Source organism: Rhinolophus sinicus, chromosome 7 (assembly GCF_057876585.1).
Source record: "Rhinolophus sinicus isolate RSI-liver-muscle chromosome 7, RSI-T2T, whole genome shotgun sequence".
NCBI lineage: Eukaryota > Metazoa > Chordata > Mammalia > Chiroptera > Rhinolophidae > Rhinolophus > Rhinolophus sinicus.
In genome coordinates, this window is record NC_142507.1 from 37,388,201 (window position 1) to 37,413,960 (window position 25,760).

Here is a 25,760-nt window from a genome sequence, read left to right on the forward strand (position 1 = left end):
AGTGGCTATCTTCCAGGCCTTGCCTGAAGCCACACACCTAGGTTTGCCCCCCATATGTCTCTCACAACCTCCAAGTCACTGTCCCTCCGCCAGAGCCAAGGGTGAGTGCCTGAGAGCAAGTCTTTGTGGGCCCTTTAAGAGGACGTCTGGGTTTCCCATGGCCTTCAGTCCCACCCAGATGGTCAGAATCCCCACTGTTTTTCACAGCCAGATGTTCTGGGGGCTCCTCTTCCCAGCACCAGTACTCCAGGCTGGGGAGCATGGTGGGGGCTGGGGTTCCTTGTTCCTCCGTGGAGAACCTCTTGGCCAAGATATCCCTCCCAATTTTCATCTACCACACGGAAGTTTGGAGCCAGACCATTTTGTGTCTCCATCCCTCCTACCGGTCTTGACATGGCTTCCTCTTTATATCATCTTTAGTTATAAAACTGTTAAGCTAGACTTTAGATGGTTCTCAGATTCATTGTTCTATAATTTAGTTGTTATTTTGATGTGTTCATGTGATGAGGTAAGCACAGCATTCATATACTCTGCCATCTTGGGTCATTCTCCTTATTCTGTTTTTTAAAAACATTATTCTGAGAAGGGGTCCATAGGCTTCCCCAGATGTCAAAAGGGTCTTTGACAGAAAGGTTAAGACTTCCTGCTAGTCCATTATCTAAGCCATACAACTACTCCATTAATCCAAATTTTGGGGTTTTATATGCTGCTGTCCTTATTTTGATGTCACATTTGTCTAAATGTTCCCCCAGGGAAAATAGCCATGTGCCTCTATGTGCTTTTCTGATGATCTGACCACTGTTGGTCCTTATTTTCACCTGGTCATTGAAACACTACCTGTTTTGAGATAGTAAAATTGTTTCAACTATTCATTCACTTACTTGCTCACCAGCAACAAATACTGAGCACAAGGTCCTATGCTACATATTTGGGGATGCAGTGCTGGTACCTCCTAAAAATTTATAGTTTGGAATGGTCAAAAGAGAGATAGACTTATACAGAAACAGTCACGAAACAATGTGAAAGTTGCCTCCTTATAATATATAAAGTTTTATGGTTTATGAGATGCCAGGGGAAGGCTCCATGCAGGAGGTGACACTGAGAATAAAGAGGATGCTATTAAAGAAGTGAGTTTGCCAAGACTAGATAAGTAATTTGTGTGAAGCTGTTAGTCCATTTCCTAAAAATGTTTGAACATTAAATATAATGGAGTGAAAAATATTGCTTTCCCATTGTGGTATATAGGTTTAATTACCACACTTGATTAGAGCTGAGAACAAAATTGAGGAAAAGATTGAATATTGAGGACATCTTCCTTCCTCTAAGCATTTATATAAAGAATTAATGTTCATAATCACTACAGATAAAAATTTTAGGCAAATATTAATTTTAAAAGCATTCTGATATGAAGAATTGTAAATTTTTCATAGATGAGTACATGACACCTGCTGGCCAAACTATATAATTTCCCTCTCCAAAGGAATGGTGAGTAATAAAGCTAAAATTGTTATTAACGGCTTCTCTACCAAAGGAATTATATTAGACCTGGGCTTTCTTTTAACGATCAGCATAGAGGAGACTCTGGTTGTTTGTTTTGTTTTTCTAGTTTGAAAAGTTGAAGGAGGTTAAAGAATTTAGATATTTAATGCAATTTCTTTACCAGTAAGTTAGCTGTGATTTTGAGAGAAGTAATGCTTCACTCGAGGTCATATACAAGTGGGTTGGCCAGCTTATACTAGAGCTCTGGTTTCTGTTCTACCACCCCAGACTGGGCAAGGTATTCCAAGGCAAGGGTTCAGGTTGTTAACTTCTCTTTTGTCTCTTGTTATTTGACTCAACTATTGATAAATTTTACTACTGATGACATTAATTCTTTGTGTGTGTCTAATGTCCTTTGCTTTGTAAAAAGCCTGGTTTACTTGATTTACACAAAATAAAATTCTCCAATTTTAAGAGTATAGTTCTATGAGTTTTGATAAATGTATATAGTCACATCACTACCACCACAAACAAGATATGGACTATTTCTATCAGCCCCCAAATGTCCACCCTGTCCTTTTGTCTTCAATTCCCTCCTTCTACCTCCAGACCCTGGCAACCACTGACCTGTTTTCCGTCTCTATAGCTCTGTGAGATACATGGAATCATTCAGTATGTATTATGTAGCCTTTTGTGTCTGCCTTCTTTCATTTGGCTTACTGATTTGAAATTCAGCCATGTTGTTGCACACATCAGTATTATGTTCCTTTTTATTGCTGAATAGCATTCTATTATATGGATACATCACAATATATTGATCCTTTAACTAGTTGATGGAAATTTGGGTTGTTTCCAGCTTTTGATGCTGACAAATAGTTCCACTAAACATTGTGTGCAGGTCTTTGTGTGGATGTATATTTTCATATCCTTTGGCTAAATACCCAGGCATGGGAATTGTAGTTTACACAAGTATGGAAAGTGCATATTTAACTTTATAAAAAAAACTGGCTATTGTTTTTTAAAAAGTAATTTTACGTATTTATTTTATCTTTATTTCAGCCTAATTCTAGTTGGGTCCCATGTCACTATTGGAGAAATCTTTTGTACAAAATATGGCTTTAACTCCAAGTACAACAAAAAAGCAACAAGAAGTCTCTTTAACATAAGGTCATGAAATAGCATTTTTAGAGGAATGAGCTATTACACAACAAGAAGAGTATAACCTTGGAATCACCTGCGGTTTGTCACTTCTTGCTGTGTACGCTTATTTACTAGGCAAACACCTAACCTCTTTGAATGTCAGTTATTGAATCCTCAAATGTGGATGATATAGGTATCTACATTGCTGGGTTGTTACAAAGATTATATGAAATAATGTAAATGAGTGTTCCCCACATAATAGGCACTGCTATTAGATTAGCAGTTACTGCCATTAGATGAACAATTTTTGCTAGAAATAAAAGGCTGCATTCTAGAAAAGAAATGGTGTCACACTATGGATATTTTAGGATTCATTAGGAATTAATGTGTTTCTTCAGGGGTTGTAAATATGTCACCCGGAGACAAATGAGCTTCATTTGGCTCTAGTGTCTATGACGTGTGTTTTAAATATACTGCTATTCTTATACCTTACCACGGATTAGCATTTTGTACTTAAGATCATGTCACTAAAAATGCCACTGTGACATAAATTATGATGGTAACTATTAACATATAAGTTATGACTTATGTAATATGATTTACCTAAGCAAGGGCTCATTTTAAGTTAATAGCTTTTGAAGGATTAGTATTTTTCTACAGTTCCACTTAATGAGATATTCTTAACAAAAAACACAGACAGTAGGTTTTTAACTTTGATATTATTTTCACTGTGTTTACTGGCAGGTATTTAATCTGCTAAAAATATTAATTAGGTTGTACTGACATCTGCTGGTAAAATGGTAAATTTCAGAAAAATTGTGTAATAAATTTCAATAGAATCCAGTATTTTAATTTAGTCTTTAAAACTTGCATGTGCATTCTGGGTTTAAAAAATTAGCAGCTGTACCTGATAATTACTGATTCATAGTTCAGTTTGAGTCAAGTGGTCTGTTAGCCTGTTGCAACTCTCTTTGGGGTCTTTCATAAAGGCCAGTGACATCTTTTAAAACACAATCTCTTCCAGTGTTTATCCCTGAATGATGACATTATCATCTTCTTTATCATTGTATCATCATCATTATGTCCTTTGGTCCTAAAACAGTACAACAGTAGTGATGTTATTAAGTTAGTATTCACTTTGAGAAAGGACTCCTGGGGAGACAGGCTTAGGGTGTAGGGAAGGTAGTATGCTCCAACAGAGCTGAATTTTAGATTATTTTTTTTTTTGTCAGGATGTATAACATGGCTCCTTTAAAACCTACCAATTCAGCACTCTGATTTGGGGTCACAGAATTTGTCATGCGGGGCAACCTGCGGGGTCTCTGCTCCCGCTCCCCACACAAGAACGCAGGATATGGTGAGGACAAAAAGGAACACCCACGGAGCCATAGGTAGGGGAGTCATACCACTATATTCTCGCTGGCGGCACTATACTCTCACTGGAGGCTGGATCCACACTGTCCGCAAACCGCCATCCACGCTTGCCAGCCCAGCCGCCATCTCCTTGCTAGCCCCCATTCTTTCTCTCTTCTCCACTCTGCTAGCATAGCCACAGCAGTTATATTAGTGGCCAATGGCTCACTGGTTACAGCTGACGGCCAACTAGCCACAGCTGATGGCCATCCAATCACATTGACGGCCACTTACTACCTGAGCCAACACCTGTCCATGTGAGGCCGAGAGCCTGGAAACTTCTTTCTGGGGCTCTGCCCCCACAGAATTTTAGTCAGAAATAAACTTTACCAGGGAAATTTCTGGTTCTTTGATCAGACCTTGGTTCACAGAATTATGCACCAGATGTCTTATCAGTAATATAAGCAAATTCCCCCCTCCCCAAATTTTTGTTCCAATAAGCAGTTAAGTGGGATAAAACTTTAGCAATGCAACTTGCATTGTGATAAAATGTTATACACACACACACACACAAACACACACACACACCAGGGGTGCCAATAAAATGTATACAAGTGGACACTTTGGTCATCGTTGCTCAAGCAGTAGTTTGCCATAATCAGAAGTGTCTGGATGCTGCTGGTAACCACTTTGAGCACCTCTTGTAATTGCAGAAGTCAAACGTGACTTGTATTCATTGTTTGTTATTGGTACATATTAATAGTTTTTTCCTTTCTTAAAATGTGTATACATTTTTTTGGCACCCTCTGTATCCAATCAAGTATTCTATAATATAATGCCAAGCATCTTTTTTCTCAACTTCAGCACTCTTTTGACATTTCGGGATGCTTAATTCTTTTTGTGTGTGTGTGTGTTGCAGTGTCCTCACTAGATGACAGTAGCATGACCCTCAGTTGTAACAACCAAAGGTATCTTCAGACATTGCCAGTGACACTGGGGTGGGGGTGTGGGGTGGGGGCAAGACCAGTCCAAGTTACAAACCACTGCTGTAAATTAAAGCTGCTTCTTTCAGATTTACTTTTTTTTTTAACTACTTAAAATATTTCTCAATATAGAATTTGATTCTTTCTTTTTCAAATAAGACACAATGACATATAAAAGGAGAAAGAGCCTCGTTATCTCTAGTTTAGATAAATACTCCATTTAAATATTCTGTTCTAAACTAGAGTTAATAAAGTGAGTTCCTTAAATTATTTTCAGTACTTGCATATTTATTTTCATTTCTTTTTATGCTCTAAAGTGTAATTTTGATATAGGCACTAATTCTTAACCAAGTCTCTTTAACTCTTGGTCAAGCTGCTCTTTATCCACAATGGTTTCTAAAAATTCTTGTATTTTCCTGATACTACAAAATTACTACACATAAAAAAAATTACTACACATTATGTCCTTTGAAACCAAAAACAACCAGTGAAATTTTAGGGCAGGTATTTTCACCTTTGCTGGGCAGGTAAGGAAATTAACAGGAGCCAGGACTCAGTGCGTGTTTCCAATGATCAAATGTTATTTGCATTCCATTCACAGTGCGTATATTTTTAAAAATATTTGGGTTTTCTATTGAGAGAGCCTTCATGAAAGGAGAAAAGGAGGAAGGGAGGAGAAAAGGGGGTGGGGGTGGGGGAGAGAGAGAGAGAGACAGAGAAGTCGGGAGACCATAGCAGAACACTGGTTTATGAAACAGCATGGGGTACAGGATGATCTGACCTCACCATTTAAGCCCCAGAATCCCGTGAGATGTGGTCCTCCCTCCATGTTCCTCCTCCATCACATCATCCTCCACTCCATTCCCTTCCTCTACCTCCTACCCTCCCACTGTCACCCTAAGCGCATGTAGGTGGGCACATATGCGCATACACACACACACACACACACACACACACACACACACACAGTCACAGTCACACATACACTTATCCATTCCTACCTTGGGGTCAAAACCCAGGTCTTTCTAAGAATAAATATGAGCATTTTTTTGTGGCTTACAATTTTTTTAATCCCTGGAACCAGCAAAGGGTCAGTAATTTATTGTCTACACTCAAGCCTGGGAGCAAAGAGATTCTAGAAGCATTTCAGATCTTCCTGGGCTTACATTGCCCTCGTGTCTTTTATTTTACAGTTGATTGCCTGTCTTTTCAGCCTTCTTAACACAGAGTTCTTAACATAGCCCAGATCCTTCCAAGTCCTGCAGTATTTGAGTATTTTGTATGTGGAAAAGAAATGAAAGAAAACTTTAAGTACTATACAATGTTGGAAAGTCTGATGGGAAAGAGGTGCCCTCAGATGTGATATAGTGTAGCTATGGCAACGCTTCTGGAGGCATATTGCAGTGTGTATGAAAAACTCTAAAACACGCACACTACTAGATTCAGGTATTGCACTTCCTGGACTTGGTTTTAAAGAAATCATTATTGATATGCTCAAAGATGTCTGTTCAAGGCTAGGGCACTTACCCAATGTTGTTCCAATAGTAAGAAGGTATCAAACAAAATGGTAAGATGATCGATTATATAAAATATGATTTATCTATCCAGTGAAATACAAAATAATTCATGGTATTAAAATCTGAAATAACTCATGGTATAGAAAAGTCAAAGGAAAAATGGCTATTGTTAATGTGTTGGTGGGCTTTTAATTTCTTTTTTATGCTGTTTTGAATATGCCAAAATTGCTAGAATATATATGTTATAATGTTTTAATAATAAGAAAAAGGGCATTTAAAATAAAGAAAATGAAGTGAAAACTGCCATGGCTCTCTGTCCATTGTTATGTCGAAACACTTTCCCAAATTTCTCACCTGGTGGGTCTAGGAGGCTGTCTAATACCTAGATGAGGCATTGTACAGTTAACTGCACTTATTGTTAGTGACACACCCCAAGAGTTTTCATTTACTGACCATTTTAAATGGACAAGGCATTGTGCCGTATTTATACAAGCTATCGCCTTTATTCCTTAAAACAACTGCCTGGGTAGATATAATTCTCATTTTGGTAGATGAGGAAACTGAGGCTCCAAGAGGTTAAGTAAATGTGAAAGTTAGGAAGGATTTGAGCCCAAGTACTGTACTGGCACACTTAATCCCTGAGCTACATTGCTTCTCTTACTCAGGTTTAAGTCTGAGCATCATCTCTTCTCTGGACCATTTGGAACAATAAGAGGTATACAAGGAAAAACAGTTTTAGTAGAATTCTAGCCACAATGCAAGAGTCTTTGTAATATAGACTGTACTTCATTTTGTTTTCATATTTGCTCTATGTCTGAAAAACATGATATGATTAACTTATGTGATGCTTAAGACAAGTTTAAGAATACAAAGTGGAAAATAAAATCTGGGAACATTTTCCCAATGGAAAATTTTCCCACAGGGAATGTAGCTAATGTCTCTGCCTTACCCTAACCAATATTCTAGAATATTTAGAAATTTGTAAAAATATCAACCACAAAAACTTGATTCTGCTTAATTAATATGGAACACCAGGAGGGTAAAAGTTTATTTTATTTATCTGCCAGTGGAATCCCAAAGGGCAAAAAATCATTACCGAGAGTGGACAAAGCAGATAATTAACATTATAGATTTTTAGTGAGGTTCTGCATTCTCTTGGTTTTATCTGACTGCATTAAGACACATACACATGCCAGTGTAAAGAAACAACATATACTGAACTAACTACAGAGACCTTATTGTTGGAACATAAACCATGATTATTATAATATTTCCAGAGCTTCGCAATTATGAGAATATAATGGTATTATGGGAGGAGGAAAAAGGAGGGGAGGTGTAAGAGGGGGAGCAGGAGAAGGAGGAGGAGGAGGATGACAAGAAAGGTAAAATACAGAAGCCTAATTAAGTACTGCTTGCTACCAGTAGTGAACAAGATCAAACATAAACACTGTGTGGTAAACAAATACTAAATCATATAACAGAGAGAGGGCAACTTAACAATTAACTGATGCAGACTCCCTGTAGAATTCCCCGCCTATGACTCAGTCTCTTCTTTTTCCCTGTATCTATGTAATCGAAATTTCTTGATGAATAGTGCCTTAGATCTTTTTTGAAAGAGACTGATTTCGTATATAATACACACAACTCTTTAGTACCCATGGCATAACCTATGCCCTGACAATAAAGATCTTTGATACTAAAGGTTTTAACTAATCATTCTTTCGAAAGTCATTTTATACATGTTTCTTAAACAACACATATTTTATGTAAAATATAAGAATGTACAATCTCAAGGTCAGATTCAGTGACAAAATGCACTACCTGAATCTAGCAAAACATTTACTTCTTGCTACATATAGGTTGCATTTAGAAACATTGGCTGCACTTTTTTTGTGATCCATGCAATAAATGTTCATGAAAATCAGTCAAACTAGACATCCTTCAGCTACGAAAATTAACCCTCCCAGCCACAACAGACTTATCAACAAAAATAAAAGCACTGACAGTTGCAGCAAAACCTTGCTGAGTTACATCAGTCCGGGAAAGGGCTGGGTGGGAGGACCCCAACGGAAGCACTGATCGTCACGAATGTTCCACTTGTTTTTATATGAGAGTGAGATTAGTCTCTCCTCACATGGCTTGCCCCTACACCACAGGCTTTTGCTAAGGAGACATTTCAGACTTCAAATGAAAGCTGAGAAGTGCTTCTCTGGAGTTTCTGGTTCAGGAAACGCTTGCTGTGGGTCCTTAAGACAAACGCCGGGAGTCAAAGAAATTGGGGAAAAGTCTTAGAAAGTAAATGATAAAGTCGCTGACCTAGGAGTTATATTCATGGATGAAGACTTTTTCACAAGAAGACCAACCTGAATAATATAAACTCCTCGGTTTTTGAAGTTCATATGAAGTTTATATCCTAGAAGTGCTGTGTGATTTTTCCTTTGTAGATACTTCTGGAGTTGATAAAAGTTCATGATGTTGCTTAAAAAAATAAACCAATCAATCATGGCATGGAGAAGCTACTCAAATACTAATCAGTTTTGAAGTTTTAGTTTGTTGGTTTGACGTTCACATTTTACTTTTGTGGTTGGCATATGGAAAACCAAACTGAGAGATCATTATGTTGGAGTACTTTAAGGGCATGCCATCATAGATATTAACAAGCTTATTGATACAGTAAGACCTCTGCAGAAAGTGCTCAGCTCGATGCCACATTCCAGCATGGCCACCGGTGGTTTCTTTTTCTAAATTGCCCATGTTTACAGGTTTCACAAATATCCCTGAAGTCTTCCCAGTGTGCTTGGCAATGATAAAGTTCATGGCAATATCATCACAGTTTTGCGTTTCATCTATCAAAGCATGGACGGCTGCAGGTTGCCTCTGAAAGAGTTCAAGGTATTTGCTATTGAAGAATGAGGCTCCAATCAGCACCACAGAGTACTGGTCACCATCTCCAAAGCCTGGTGTGTGCAGTTCAAAACCTCCATAACTATAGATACCTGATGAAGTTGAGACATGCTTTCTAGGAACAAATCCTACAATCTGATCAGGAAATTGCTGAACAGATGGAAAAAGAACAATTAAGTGTGGCATTTCTTTAGAGCAGACATGGTGAAAAAGGCAATGATTTATTACAGAGAGAATTAAATGGATTTGTCAACTTTATTTTATTCGTGGTTTCACCTAACTCCAGGCAACTTCATAAATCTATGTCCCGATAAGTTTACAGGTCAAATTCCATCACAACCCATTTCTCTAACAAAATTTCTAACCTCACAAATGTTCTCCTAATTCAAACATTATTTGATATTAATACATTCTAGTCACCAACGAGTCTGGTTCTTCAAAGTATGCTGCAAGGAAGTTGACTGTATGAATGCTATTTATTACAGGAAAAAAGAAGATACAATGTGATTATTTTGAAAAACTGTTTTAATCTCTTAGGAATATATAAAATTATGGGTCTACATGTATGATTTTACTGTTTTTCCATAATGACTTCAACATTCTTAAAAGTCCTTATTGATTTTAGACAATGTAATATTTTTATCCCTTTTCAGCTTGGGTGCTTCCTTTTTAAAAATATGACAATATAGAGAAATACAGTAAGATGTGTCAGGATCTTTGAAGAAAGGATATTAGGTTGAAAACAATATTAGGTTGAAAATGACTAAAAATACAGCAAAGAAGAAAACCAGTGAAGCATGTGAAATAGATAAGAACTGATAGGGTTACAAGGTTTAGTCTAATCTCATAAATTGAGTTTCACTAATTTACTGAGTAGCCACTAAACTAGGGATACACACACACATCAGGCTGGGTTATAATCTAGAAAGGGTATGGTCTAGTATGTGAACAAGAAACTACCAGGGTGTGAGAAAGCTGTAAGTGCAGATGGGTTAATTTCATGGGAGCACTGAGGACAGAATGACAGCAGTGTTGCTGGGAGGCAAAGGGGAAAGTCAGGCAGTGGGGGATAAAGGCTGGAAGGTTTCAGAGAAGACGTACCATGTGCATAACCTAGGAGAATGAAAGAAATTTCAGAGATGACTGGAAGAGGAAAGGGAGAGCACTAAAAGTGGAGGTGATGACTTGAGTGGGAAGGCACAAAGATGCCTGATATTGCTTGCCTCCATACATTACATCAAATCATTACACGATACAGGGCACTGATGGCATCAAAGTTTAGGAGTCAGATTATCTCGGGCAATGAATTGCAATTGCTCTTGATATTTTTATGCATAAAGTCTAAAATCCTATTTATCCATCTTTAATTATGTTTTATTTGTATTGTTCTAATTAACCACAGTCTTCGTATTTCCCCCCACCCCTGACATTTTAGGGAAATTGATTTTTTACCTGAATAGAAATCTCATAGCTGGAGTATCACATTGGAATTTTTTGCCTAAAAAGCTTTTATTTACAGGGTTGAGAAAACTGCTAACATGGAAAAAAATCTGTTGATCAGTTCACTAGGCATGAAGTTAAAAACTGTGGTTTTGGGAATGCTGGTATCTGCAGAATCCTGTGACCACTTACCATTAATATGCAATGTTATTCTATCCCAAGTAGCTAATTAAGGAGTTGTGGCAAACCTGCCATCACAATGGTTCACATAGCATTGTTATTATTACTCATTTCTAAACAATGGCCTCAGAATCAGGGTTAAATTTTGTAGATGTAATAAATGCTTTCTTTTAATGCAAGTTATATACAGCATTAATACAAAAATATACTTCTCATTTGAGACTCACATCTATGGCCTTGCAGAAAACGTCTCTGCATTCTAGTCTTTGCTATAATATATACCAGAGCACTTCCTCATTATTCCTTGGAAGGTAGTTCTGGCTCTTCCCAGTATGCCAAATACACATCAAATACAGATAAAAGACAGCAGAACTTTCAGGTTGACTTAACTGAGCACAGGAAATCTTGATTACAAGATAACAAACTTATTTATCTTTTAGATAAATATCGCCTATGTTATTTTGGGTGACTCCCACATTAAACCGTGCTGCCCTGGTTAAACACTAGATAAGGCTTTATTCTGATGATTTCACAAAGAATGTAGTAACCTTACCTGCCAAACTGAGAAAGCAAAAACAAGGTCCTGGGCGCTAATTAGCATGTCATCGTCTACCATTAACACTGCTGAAATGAAAGGAAAAAATTTAAGTCGAATAGTTTGGAAATGAAAACAAAACTAGTAAGATACAATGGTGTCTACATAGATCATTGAAATGAGATATTGTCTAAGAAAATTAGTAAATAAGATATGCATTCTTGGAGAAATTTGTCTAGCAGAAATTTTTTTAATTTGAATTATAATTGACTTTATAACTACCTGAGAGGAAATCATCATGTACTTATCATCCATTATCCTAGAAACTAATGAACCTATAAATAAATAAAACCAAGGTTTTTTTGAAAGCAAATTACAACCTCATGAAACCGCTATGAATGGGATGAAAAAAGGAGATGGCAAGAAATACATTAAGTCTAAGTTAAATGGCATTTCACTACTTCCTGTGATGCAATAATATGTAATTATAGCGTATCTTCTTTCATAATATTAACCTCCTTGTCACTGTTGTAAAGATGTACGTGCTTTCTTCCCCAGGAAACTGCTTCTTGACATCTTGGAAATTGCCCCTTAAGTTTTTCAAGGAGCTTCCTTATGATTAAATTTCCCTTATTTTCTCCAGACAATTAAGACAAGTAGAAGGCCAAAAGTCCACATACCCGCCCCCAGCTCTGGTTTGCTGCAGCCCTGCCAGGCTAAGAACCCAGCTGCAACTCACCACTAGTCTCCAGCTCAGGAAAGACCTGCAGCCGATTTCTCATTCTGTTTGTTGTCTGCGGTTTGAAGATCACAGGGACAGGGTGAGGCCCCAGAGAATTCCATAGCTCCTCTGGTCCCTTCTCCCCAACATTGTTCCACACCACAATCACTTTGTGCAGATGTGGTACTGCCTGATAATGATTTAAAAGTCTCAGTAAGAGATCCGTTCTGTTGTACGTCTGCATGATGAGAGTAAAGGAATCCAGGGTGGACTTGCTTTGGGATTTTATTTCCCTGCGTGATGTGGGCATCTTGTCTTCTCTGACATTAGGAAGTAAAGTGGTCAAAGCCCCAGCTACCAATAGTAACACAAGGACGACCACCAAAGAGAAGCGAAGCACTCGAATTCCCATCACTCTGCCAGGAAGTTTGCAGATGTGGAAACACCTGGAGTAGAAATGAAAATGAAATTTAGAATCTTAGCATTCTTACTAGTCATCATGTTTTGTTTTTGCTCTTTTAATGAGAGAGGTTAATCTTCTTTTAGTTGATTCAATTTCAGTTATCCCCGCCTCTTTGATAAGGTAATTTGGACTAAGATAGTAAGGCCAGTGAATAAACCTTCCTTTCTGGGTCTGCTTGCTTTGCAGTTACAGACAAAAGATCTTCTACACACCAAATAGGAAGAATTAAGCAGTGCATTTTAAAATTTACTCTCATTTTACTATAAAAAATTTGAAGCTGAGATTGTTTTCAAATGGGATCATAGTTTCCTTAGTAGTATACTCATTTTAAAAACAGCTTTATTGAGATATCATCGATATATGAACATCACAAGCATTTAAGGTGCACAACTGGATGTTTTGATATACGCATTATACTAACTTCATAACTACAGCATACTAGTTTTAACTTACTTTTTGGTAGGAAACTTTTTTCCAAATGAAATTATATGCAGAACCCTAACAATATGAAGCAGATGATTATGGTAGCAGTAGCAAACAGTTACAGTGTACTATGTACACTATATTATGTATTAGACCTTGTACTATGTACTCTGAATGCATAATACGTACTTATTCATTTAATAAACAAGTAGTTATTAAGCACTCATTGTGCCAGGTACTGTCTAGGTTCTATGAGTCCAGCAATGCATAAGATAGACAAGGTCTCTGCTTTGAGTAGCAGAGGAGAAAGTAGAGAATGAGAAAGCAAACAAACTCAAAGATAATTTGGGATAGTGGTAATGAAAAGAATAAATCAAAGTGACATGATATGTAAGGGCCAGATTATGGGGGATCTGGTCGTCATGAATAAGGAATATGGATTTTATTCTACCTGCGGTGGGAAGCTGTTGGAGGGTTTCGATCAGGGGGGTGACAGGATCTAGTTTATCACTTACTATTATTGTTCCCATCTAATAGTTTGGATGCTTACAGAGGTTAAGTAACTCTCTCAAGACTACTAGGCAATTTAAGTAATGGAGTTAGGATTTACATCCAGGAAAATCTGCCAGAGCCCCAGGTCGCTGATCATTATGGGCTGGGGAGTGTACGGCCTGGATTCAGAGGCAGGCTGCTCTGAGAAGGGCATCGTCTCCCAGTACTCAAGGATCCCAGGGACGGTAGTTAGCTACGTGCTCTCCCTTTCTTCACTATACCTCAAGGAACTGCTGGAGACGGCCACAGAATAGTAGGTGAGTAACAGATGAATGTGGCCTGGGTATTTACTGGTTAAAATATTTTGTCAAAGCAAAACTCTCAATCATATGCGAATACGTAAGGAAAAGTTAAATCTCACAGGCAGTTTTACAGAGACCTAGAACTCTGATTTCCTGGCTTCCACTACAGCTTCATTATCACACCTGCTGCCTCCTTCTGGAGCACATTGACCTTCAATTGTTACTGTTTCTTTATTCTCCTGCTGTTTCTGCTTCTGTTTCCAGACCCTACTTGATGAGACAAATAGAGTTAACAGGAGTGAGCTTGAGCTGGCAGGAGGGAGCTTAAACATTAAACACTTAGCTCTGACTCCCTGGCTAGCACTGCACCTACAAGCTGACAAGCACCGTACATCCATCATAGGTGGGAACAGAACAGTTCCCAATCGCAACAGCAACCCCCTGGAAGCTGACATCCATCATAGATGGGAACAGGACAGTTCCCAGAAGAACACAATTGCAACAGCTGCTCCCCTGCAAGCTGACAAGCACCTTACACCCTGCATGGAAAAATATAAAACCCCAGCTAAACAGAAACCTGCCACAGCTTTCTCTATCAGACTGCCCTAGCAAACTCCCTTTGCCAATATTTCTCTTCCAAACAGAAACCCACGGCAGCCACCGTCTCCAGACACTGCCACGGCTCTCTCTCTCTGTCTGACTGTCAATAAACCTTTTCTTGCTTTCCTACTTTTTGAGTCTCGTGAATCCTTTCACATTCTGCGAATGACCAGGGGTAATTACATACCAAGACATTACTCACTCTTCCTCAAGCCTCCGTAATCTTTCTAGGTATGTCCTTATTTTGTATTTTGGCAACTGAGATGTTACATACATCTGTGGAACAAAAAGGGGTTCCACGGAAAGTAACCTAACAGTGATCAGACCATAAATTCCTAACTGGGCAGGTCATAGTGGGTAGTCATGCCCCAGGCCTAAAACTTCTTTCGTAAAAGGCTTACCTTTACCTTAAGTAAGTCCTGTCCACTGTTTTTGTGCATCTAGGTTAACACACCTTTGAAATAAACTGTAACCACCCTGAGAGGGCACATAATCTTAACTATCCTGTAATACAATTCCTGCCTTGCTTTCCCCCACCCTCATGTAATCTTCCTTAGTTCCCTCCTTCATTCAAAATGCATAAAAGAAGCTGTAAATTGCCATTCTAGTCTGTTGATATTTTGCTTCCAGGCATATCCTCTGTTTGGCTCAAATAAATTTTTATAAAAATTCTCTATAGGTTTGGACATTCTTAGGTCAACACATCTTAGCATATATCCAAGATCTATTCTTAACTCTACTCAAGCACAAAAGCCAGACATGAGGAAAAAGAATGTTCAAAGAAATTTACTTCTGAAAAGACAAAAAACAAAAGTCAATGAGGAGTTTCTAAACATTTTAAAAATACTTTAAGAAAAAAATAGATCTTTTAGAATCAGAAAGAATGAGATATTTTTCTTGATGACTTTAATTGAATCAGTCTATCCTATCTTACTATTTTTGATACAATTTCTCTTCTTAGGCTATAAAAGAAGCAGATAATCTCATCTATTTCTTAATACAGACAAAGACAATGAGCTGGAAAAGACCTCTAAGTGCTAACCCACAACTGTGGTATGCTAACTGCACAGAGCCACTGTCACTGTTCTTTGTACAAGACTGCCTCTGTACTGTTTAGTTTTGGTTGTCTCCATCTTGGAAAAGTGCACTGTGTGTATATATCTAAGCTCTCGATTTCATACCTTGTGCTTTAAGTTGGGCTTTTGCAGCTAGGCCATCATTACACACGTAATCCTAAGACTATAGTCTAAAATTTCCTGTCTAACATATTAGATTTCAAACGAAATTTCACTTTGTTTTCTAAATGATGTACAATCGATCTTTTGTTTTTCATTCAGGAGATTTGGCAGTGCTTGGGTTAAAGTGACAATCACATTCCCATGATCTTCTTTCATGCTGTGAGGTGTTTTGTGATTGTAGAAACAGTTCTCTCTCTGTAGCTCAGCAAGGACAGGGAGAGACCACATGGGCCATGCTGCTACCATCTCCCTTTGCAGTTTAGGAGAACGGGAATGGAGCATTCCAAGGGGGCTGGGGCATACCCTCCATAATGGGCTAGTGCACTAAGGCATGTGCACGCAAAAAAGAGCTTCTTCATAAGGATGAGGGAATGGTCATTGTCATTCAGCAACTCTCACTTTTCAATAGTCTAGATTTGAAAAGCAATGTTAACATTAGTAACCTTCTCGGAGAGTGTTCAAGGACATTCTCTCCTGGACTTTTTCTGTAGCCTGTTCTATAAAAAGAGCAATTTTATGTTTCCCCATTGTATCATAGCCTCATTCTAAGGTATGAAAAAAATTAATTATTTTTAAAGAAATCTCAGTTTTACCATGGTTATTTTTCAAGGACAGTAGTTTAAGGTTTTAGAGTACAATGCTTTCATAGTATTCACCCTCTAACTAAAACAATACATACTGTTAATGTAGTCAACCAAAGACAAATCATAAAATAATCATCTTGGTTCAAAAGCCTTGGATTTCACTGTAAATTTCAACCTAATACTGAATCAAAAGCAGGTCTTAAAACATATATTCGGTTTTGCATAAAAATGGCTAGTTATAAGCACTCAGAATAAAGAATCATCTGGCAATTGCATTAAAGAATGCACTGATTAAGATCTTAACGTTCATTTTCTACAGCTGAGTAGGAAAAGCATATTGTAAAACTTACATAGAAGTGTTTCCAGTCTCTGATAACTTACTATCTGACAGTTTTAGTCTAGAAAAAGTAATGTAGATTCATTCCTGTAGCCTACTATAAGTACACATTGTCAAAGATACTCATGAATGATTGTTGTACTTTTATGTATACTTTTAAGGAGTTTATCTCCATTCCCATCATAGAATTCCTCTTTCAGATAGCTTCTAACCCCTTATTTTACCTATATTAAGAATGTTTTGTGAGATATGAATAAATTACACCTTTAGAAGGACACTGTAAATATTTCATGTAGTATTTATTAAATAATGCAGCCCAATAAAATTACATCATTTTTTGTGTGTGTGTGTCTAGAAAAGCAAGAAGAGCAAGAACTTAATAGACTGCAGTGCAAGTGACACATCTGTACTTTGAGACCTGCCGAAGTCTGGAACTCAGTTGTAGGCCCATTATGGCTTCAGACGAGTTTGGAGAGTCATGAGGACTTCACAGCTATTTGGGTTTCAATATGTAGCTTTCTTCTGTTCTTTCTCTAGAGAAGAAACTGTCACCTAATTCACAGCTTTGTGCTGTGAATGGGGCATATAAGAACACTTCTGGATAACCTACATCTTACTTGGAAGGAACCAAGAAGTAAATATAGGAACCTTCCAGTTCTCTTGCCCTCAATTCCTTACATTCCTTATAGGTTTTAGTTTTTTCTTATTTCTTTTAAAAATTATGTCTGTATGTATTTCCTAGCACCCTGCCTCATTCCAAAAAGGATCTGACAGCTCTTAGTCTATTCCCTTCCTGGCCCTTCTCCTATCCATGTCTACATTACATTAAATATGACTTTGATAAACACAGTAAATGTCAGCAAAACAAAGCAAAAATCCTTCCCCTTCTTCTAATCATCTGAAAAATTAAAGATCCCCCAAATGATATTTTTTGCACATATATCAACTTATTAGTTCTTCATAGGTTGAGAGCACATCCTTTTAGTTATTTTGATATTGTTATTCTAGCATCTTTAACACCAGGGGTTTCAACAGAAACAATTTTACTCTCCAGGGGATATTTGGTAAAGTCTGGAGGTATTTTTTATTGTTGTGACTGGGGAGAGATGTTATTGCTAGCTAGTGCGTAGATGTCAGGGTTGCTGCTAAACATCTTACAATGGACAGGACAGCCCCCTAGAACAAAGAATTATCCAGCCTCACGTGCCAATCATGCTGAGATTCAGAAACCCGGCTCTACATATACTTTACTTAACAAGACACACTTGAACATGATGGGGGAAGGTGGCCTCTGAAAACCCCACTGCTATTTATTACACTCAAGCAATGAAGGATAAAGCTATGTCTCCCAAACTACCTCAATATTTAAATGCCTTATTGTACAAGCACATAAAGTCAGAGAGCTGAGAGAGAGCTCTGAGCTCTCCGAAGCCACTTTCTTGTTTCACAGATAAAGAACTCAAGGTCCATGCATAAGAAACTTGCCTAAATTCATGCAGCTGCATATAGCTAACCAGTAGCAGATCCAGGGGAAGAACCTGGATCTCCTGATGGTACAGTCCATGACTCTTTCTACTGTTAGGGTAAATTCCGTAAGGATATGTCAAAAAATTAGTACACAAGACTGTCACTAAGGTACCTGTAAGATTATGTAAATGTTTGTACTTAGTATGTTGGTTTCTTTTTTTAAAACTCTATTGAGATTTATTTCACATACCATAAATTTTACCCATTTAAAGTACACAATTCAGTGCCTTTTAGTATATTCACAAAATTGTGCAACCATCACTATCTAATTTTACATTTTTAACACCCCAAAAGAAACTCCACACCCATTCATTAGCAGGCACTCCCCATTCCCATTTCCCCCAACCTCCACCCCAGCACTAGGCAATACTAATCTACTGTCTGTCTCCATAGAGTTGCCTATTCAGGACATTATATATAAGTGGAATCATACAATCTGTGACCCTTGTGTTTGGCTTTTTTCACTTAGCATAATGTTTTCAAGGTTTGCACACGCTGTAGTATAGAGAGGTACGTCATTCTTTTTATTGCCAAATAACATTCCATTGCATAGATACACCACATCTCATTTATCTATTATTCATCAGTTGCTGGACATCTGGGTTGTTTGCACATTTTGCTATTATGAATGATGCTGCTATGAACATTCAGGTACACGTTTTTATGTGAACACGTTTTCATTTCTCTTGGGTATATAGTACCTAGGAGTGGAATAGCTGGGTCACTATATCAGAATTTTTAAATATCTGAGAACTGGAGTAGCTTTTTGAAGAGCATTCTTTGATATTTTAAGAACTTTTCTTAAATGTGGACATAAGATAGAGTAACAAAGTAAATAATACATAGTCTATGAAGCAACAGTTATAAATTCTCTAATGTCTGCATGCCTTTAAATGCACCAGGCAATCTGAATTTTCAAAATCCTACTATTTAGTTATTCACTACATCACCTATCGAAGTTCCCTAGAAGGAACACTATTGAATAAAGAATCTTTTCTCAGCCAATTCCTTTAGCTTGAAGACAAATATGCCAGCACACAGTATGAACAAAAATTAGCTATGTCCTATGACTCATAAAATAGAAACGCAATGAGCAGCTTGATGTTGTACATTGAGAAGCTGTCATTTTCATTTTGATGCCACCAGATGGTGGAAGAACGACAACTATTCCTCCATTTCACTATGAGATTTGCCTCGTATTGTACAGACTATTTTCTCCTCTGTCTCATCCTTCAAAATAGGTACTTGCCTGAAAACTTATGATTACAGAATACAGATGCTCAGAAAAGGACCCTCTGCTACCAAGAGGTAAAAATATTCCAAAGTGGAATGCAGAGAGTAATTCCAAGCCTGGGCTTTCCTTCCCTAAATGTGTAAGAAGAGTCAGAAGAGAGAGTTCGGGAAATTGCAATTGTTCCACTGATGAGCAATTTCTGCCAGGTTTATAGCATAGATGACAGACATTGTTCAAACTGAGGCAAAGGGACATGTGGTGCCAAATTCCAAAAAGAATCTCCTCTTATAGTACCTACAGCTCCATGTGTTGGTATGTGCTTTCTTCTCTACCTCCCCTCTCTCCACCTGACAAACTTCTACTCCCCGCCCCCCAAGTCTCTTTCAAACTCCCCTCCCCTGTGAATGTTTCTCACCACTCTCCATCCTCAGTGCTCCTGGGAACTCGGGACATTGTGCCACTAGACCTCGTTTCCAGGTATTCCGCTTATTGACTGTGCCTCCAGCTCCTTTTGGAGTCTGACTGTATCTTGAGGGCAGTTTCCATCAGCCATTGTAATCCAGATCAGTGCCTGGCCCATTTTTTCAGTAAGTGCTCACAAGTCTTTGTGGTTAAATGGAGTAAGGGAATCTATGTTTAAATTGCCTTAAATTTCACAACGGAGAATATATGCCTGAAACTTTAACAGAATAAACTCAAATTAAATGCAAATTAAGGTCCAGTTAAGACCCCACAGTATCTATGAAACCTTTCCCTCCCTAAAAGACCTGGGTTATCCCCATCAGGTGACTAGGAGAGCAAGTCATGAAATGTGGTCTCAAGCATAGGCCACAAAAGCCACCTTTCGACTTTTGGATCTGTGGCAAAACTACTTAATAAAAAATATTGTAGAATTCTGATTTTTTCACATCTTTTCAAAGATATTCTGCATTAAAATACCTTTGAACATCTCTGTTTCTATGGAAGCTCCTGGAGAATGATGTGATTTGCCTTGGGGGAAAATCATCACTTGTTAGATAATATCATCCTTGTGAATTTCCCCAAACTTTTAGGAGGCAACAATAACCAGAAGCTATCTTCTTAATCAGGCAGCAAATAAGATTTAAACAGACAACAAAGTCTCACCTAGTTGAGAAATGAAAATTTAGTTTGGGTTTAGAGTCTGACAAAATCCTACAGGCTTCAGAAGATTGGTAGAAAAAGAAAACTAAATCAGAACACTGGCCTGAAAGTCAGTTCGCTACTGCCCACAGTAAGCCTCTTCCATTAAAATTGTTAAGCACCTTATACAAAAATTTACTTCATCGCAAAACACAGAATGCCAGAAATAGTACATGAAAGGTAACTTCTCTTCACAAGTCTTCTCCACGTACTAGTCTCTTGGGAAGAGCTTTGGCCTTTGCATTTTCCCATATTCAGAAAATTCATTCTTTTCACTTATTTTAGGAGTGCCATCCATTTTTTTTCTCTTTTTTTTTTTTTTAACCAATGCTATCCTCTCCTTCCTAAATGATTTCCCTTCACTTTTCCTCCCATCTATTCATATAAGGTCTTAATTCCCATTACCATTTGCACAAGTTTAAATACATCAAAATAAGTTAAATTATTTTGTGTTAATAATAAATATTTATTTAGGAATAGGAAAGGCAAGAATAGGAATGGACTTGTAATGATAATAATAAATGGGTTCACCTCGTGTCACAGATTCATCTTGTGACCTTGCTGTGTTTATGACCAATTGTACAGTGATACGATCATTTAGATGACTACAACCTGGACCAACTGTGTCATGGATTGGCTGTCATGGTCACAGTGATTTGTCTTTTCCATTGACAGAATACATAGGTCTGAATTATGCTAGACAAAAATTCCTTCTAGCTTACATCTTCCTCCTGGAATTGCCAATTAATTGCAGCTCTCAGGATCACTGATAACCAATTTATATCCTGTCATTTAGAAGGCTTACTCCTGCTCTTACTACATTTTGAGACTATATATGCTTGTATATACAGAATTATTAAAACATATTGATAAATAGCTACATTAACTACAATGTCACATTTGAATAGCTAGATGCTGCTGCAACATGTCATTTCTTACTGCAAGCTGTAAGGTAGAATTTTATATTTTCAGTGTCTTTGCATAGTCTCTATTTTAAGTTTTGATCTAGTCTACAAGAATATCTCACCTTTATAGGTTCTGATTTTATAATCTGAACTACTATTTCAATGGATAAGACCTAAAAGAGACCTTACAGTATTTTCTAACACACCCTGGCTCAAGTAAAAACTTTCATTTCCAAGGAAACAAAGATACCTCTGTAGGAAATACTTTTTCTCTGATAAAAGTACTGGTACTTGACCCATGTTCACAGCAGCATTATTCACAATAGCCAAAAGGTGGAAAAAACCCAAATGTCCAACAGAAGAATGGATAAACAAAAGGTGGTATAGAGTATTCTTAAGCCTTTAAAAAGGAAGGAAATTCTGATACATGTTATAATATGGATGAACCTTGAGGATATTATGCTAAGTGAAATAAGCCAGTCACAAAAAGACAAACACTATATGATTCCACTTATACGAGGTATCTAGAGTAATAAATGGCATAGAAACAGAAAGTAGGATGGTGGTTGCCAGGGGTTAGGGGAAAGGGGGAATGGGGAGTTGTTTCACGCATATAGAATTTCTCTTTTGCAAGATGAAAAAGTTCTAGAGATTGGTTGCTCAACAATGTAAATAAACTTAACACTACAGAACTGTACACTTAAAAATGGTTAAGATGGCAAATCTGTGTATTTTATCACAACTTAAAGAGCAAAGAAAAATACTGGTACTTACCTCATTATGATACTTTTGACTTCAAAAAAAATTTCCTTATAGCTTTAGTAACTGTTAGGAACAGGCTCTCTTGACACTATTAAGAGAAATCAAAGCATTTTCTGTGATGTTTTTGTCAATCAGCAGGAAATTTTAAAAAATGTTTTTAATGCCATTGTCCATAGGCTTTGAATTGTTAGAAATTCAAATTTACTATTCTGTGTTCTAAAAATCACATTTAGGTAATGAGGTAGATAGTGTCCTCCTATAGGTTGGTGCTAACACTGCCACATTTTTGTTTCTACTTTTCCCTTAAGTATCCAGAAGCAGAACAAGCTCACACCATCCCGACTCTCTAATTTGTTTGAAACCAGAACATATACGCCATAGAGCAAAATCTCTGAACGCATTAGCAATTTGCACTTATATTCAATTCCTAGGTTTTTAAGTATCCATAGTTTTATCTACTGTCACAACTCATTTTCACTAAAGGTTCATAGGGTATTCAACCTGAAGCATCTAAAAAACCACGGGGTCTAAAATAGGGTTGCAGATAAATGCCAGGGTTGAGTCCTGAACAGATGGCATCCTTCCTATTCCTTACTGATACTGACTATTGCCAGAATGGAGCTGGAACCCTGGTTGGAGATGAGCTTCTGCCCCTAAATTCTCTCTGCTTTCATTTCTCACAGCCTTCAATCATATGTCTGAGAAGCTAGGTTTCCCACCCCACCTTCCCATATCATCTGCATAGTTAACCTAACGCAATTCATTAGTAGGAGATGATCTAAACAAATATTACAAAGTCCAGGGTGGAAATCCATTTATTACGTATAAAATGTTCATTACTCTATCTATTTTATAATCTTATAAACCCATTTAATCTGGTAATATATGAAGGATTTAAGAATCTGATTGGAGACTTTCAAGATACTGCATCTGTAATGACCACCTGAAAGAGCTGAAAAATCATTTTTGGTTTTCCAAAATCATGTTCTTTCATGATACAAGTTTTTGAAAGGGCAAAAGGGTGGCTTAGTATATATCAAAGACTCACTGAGTGATAGATATCCCTCCTCACTACAACAAGGGCATCTCTTGTGAACATCTGAAACATCACACAGTTCTAAACTCCTGAGCTGATTAACCCCCTCTTCTCACATCAGCTCCTTCTTCCCATTAAAAAGAACTTTTACTTACCTGGCTTTGTAACCCTCTCCCCGCCCCCCCCGCCCCCCCCAGCAGAGCCTACCACATAGTAGACACTCATTAAATGATTGTTGAATGAATAAAAGTAACTGTGATATGACAACATATATTGGTTTATATAAGTGAGACAGATATTTCAAATTGACAAAAGAAGTGAGACACAAACGTTTTCCATTCATAGAACTTTTCCTGATTTAAATAGTGTCCAACTTATATTTCCAATAAAATGCCTTTAGTATTGAAGTTGATAATTATGCCATCCAAGACTGAAAGATGTGAAGTGGCATTGCCATTTTTTGAAAGAAGGCCCTCACAGGAATATCTATGTTATATCTTTGGGGGTGGGGAATGGGGATGGATTTGGGAGTCCCAGGAAAGCAATAAAAGTGAAATTAAACTTCAATTTCTCCAACTTATTTTAAAACTATTTGAAAAAGGGTACTGCAGATTTCTCCATAAACCAGTCGAGCAATTTCTCATTTATAGCAATATACAATAAAATACACAATTCAAAGGCACAATTAAAAAATACAGGCTTAAATTGCAGCTGACCTTGACTTAAGAGAACGCTGGAAATCAGTTGCTGAAATTGGGTTATTCCTACATATCCTCTCCCCCCCTAAATTACATCATATTGAAGTAAAGCAGTTTGGGAGAAAAAACCCAATTGCCATGTAAATATTTACCTATCTTTAATATAGTTTGCACCCACTTAATTTTCCCCAGCAAAGATCAAAGGCTATGGTTAATATAAAAGCTTTTTAAAAAATATAAGTAAATAGTACTAATTGAAAATATTTCTATGTTTAAGTTAAAATACTAGTGAAATATACACCAAGAAAGGCAACGACAAAATACTCTTTCCAAAACTTAATTTCTGTAATTTAGTTGTTCTTACACAGCAGTTTTAATCAACACGAACATTCTTTAAAATTTCAGAATAAGTATTTTTTCAAAAATAAAACCACTGAATCACTACCCCCGCCTCCCATACGCACAAAGTTCCAAAAATGAGAGTAAAAAAATGCATCATCCTCACTAAAATTTAACACGAGAGCATTTTGCCATTTTCTTACCTCCAGGACAGAGATTGCAGCGGGGCAGCCGATTTATTTGCGTGCAGCTTGGTTATCACAGAACGGAACGGGCGTCTCGCCTGCTCGTTTCTTTTTGTTTTCTAAACCCAGCAGCGTGCGTCCATCCTGCCTCATTCGCTGGATGGATAACCGGGGAAAAACGCCGTCCGCAAAGTGAGCGCCTGAAGCAGGGGACAGTACCTGGGGGCTCCCCCTCCCTTTTCTGACGCTCCACTTCCTGTTAGTCCAAAAGGCAATTCCCAAGAAGCTCGGTTTTGTAGTTTCCAGCCCACGTCCAAAAGCCAGTTCTGCTTTGCCCTATTTCTTCCCCAAGGTAACGAGTTTTAGTCATTCACGTGAACCTGACCTTCCCCAAATAATTTTCCGGAAAGGCGGCGGGAGGAGTGTTCCAACGACCAAGGGTGACCCAGGTGCCGGGACAGGCCCCCCGGCTCGGTCCCTGAGCTCCGCACGCCCTGGCGACCACCACCAGTTCGCTTGTCCTGCACTTAAAACGAGCTGGGAGAGTCTGACAGGAATTAACAGCCGCAACTGCGATGCCGGGGGCGACCTGTGTACGAACTCGAGTTTTGGGGTGTCAGCAGATTGAGATTATGGGGGGAGCAATGTATTGACCCAACCTCCATTCAAACACGGCCCCTTTGGAGCTCCCTTTAAAGGACTTCAACATTCCTTAGAAAGAGATCTATTGATTGCTTCCGGCGTGGCAGTATATGGTCAGACGCTGTTTTCGGGGACCGGGTCGGGTGGGTCACTAAAACTGGGGTGCCAAGAGTTCACCCTCCGAAACTACCACTCGCGCTTCCAGAGGAATGGCGGCAAGAAAACACTTGGTTGCCTAGGTTCTTAGGCTTTACTACCTAATACACTGGGATTCAATACTAATGGGGGAAATGGCGAAAGGGCAGATTGCAGGAGCCGGAGCATCCGGGAACGTCTGTGGTAGGCGGTCAGGGTGGGCGTGAGCGGGCGCTCAACCTCCCAGCGCCCAGCCCGCCGGTCCCATCTCAGGATTTTCTTCCGGCGTCCAGGTGGTGGACTCCAGCCCAGGTTGGCCCCTTATACCACCTAGTACTAGTATCCGCTACTGCGTCCGGCCCTTCATGAGCGCCGCGCCGCGCCCATCCCGCCCGGCCATAAGCCCCGCCTACCACGCTGGTCCTTCCCCCTTTCTAGTCCCAGG

At 38.3% G+C, this 25,760-nt stretch overlaps 1 protein-coding gene across 1 annotated transcript; it reads right to left on the minus strand.

The window, feature by feature from the left end:
* Positions 1-7,507: 7,507 nt before the first annotated feature.
* On the minus strand, positions 7,508-25,744 carry EXTL2 (exostosin like glycosyltransferase 2). The gene is made up of 5 exons (XM_019747049.3): positions 24,557-25,744; positions 22,293-22,368; positions 12,271-12,698; positions 11,550-11,620; positions 7,508-9,526 (listed from the first exon to the last, which is right to left on the minus strand). Exons 2-5 carry the CDS (start codon positions 22,295-22,297, stop codon positions 9,038-9,040), a joined length of 993 nt encoding a protein of 330 aa, XP_019602608.2. The 5' UTR covers positions 22,298-22,368; positions 24,557-25,744; the 3' UTR covers positions 7,508-9,037.
* Positions 25,745-25,760: the final 16 nt, after the last annotated feature.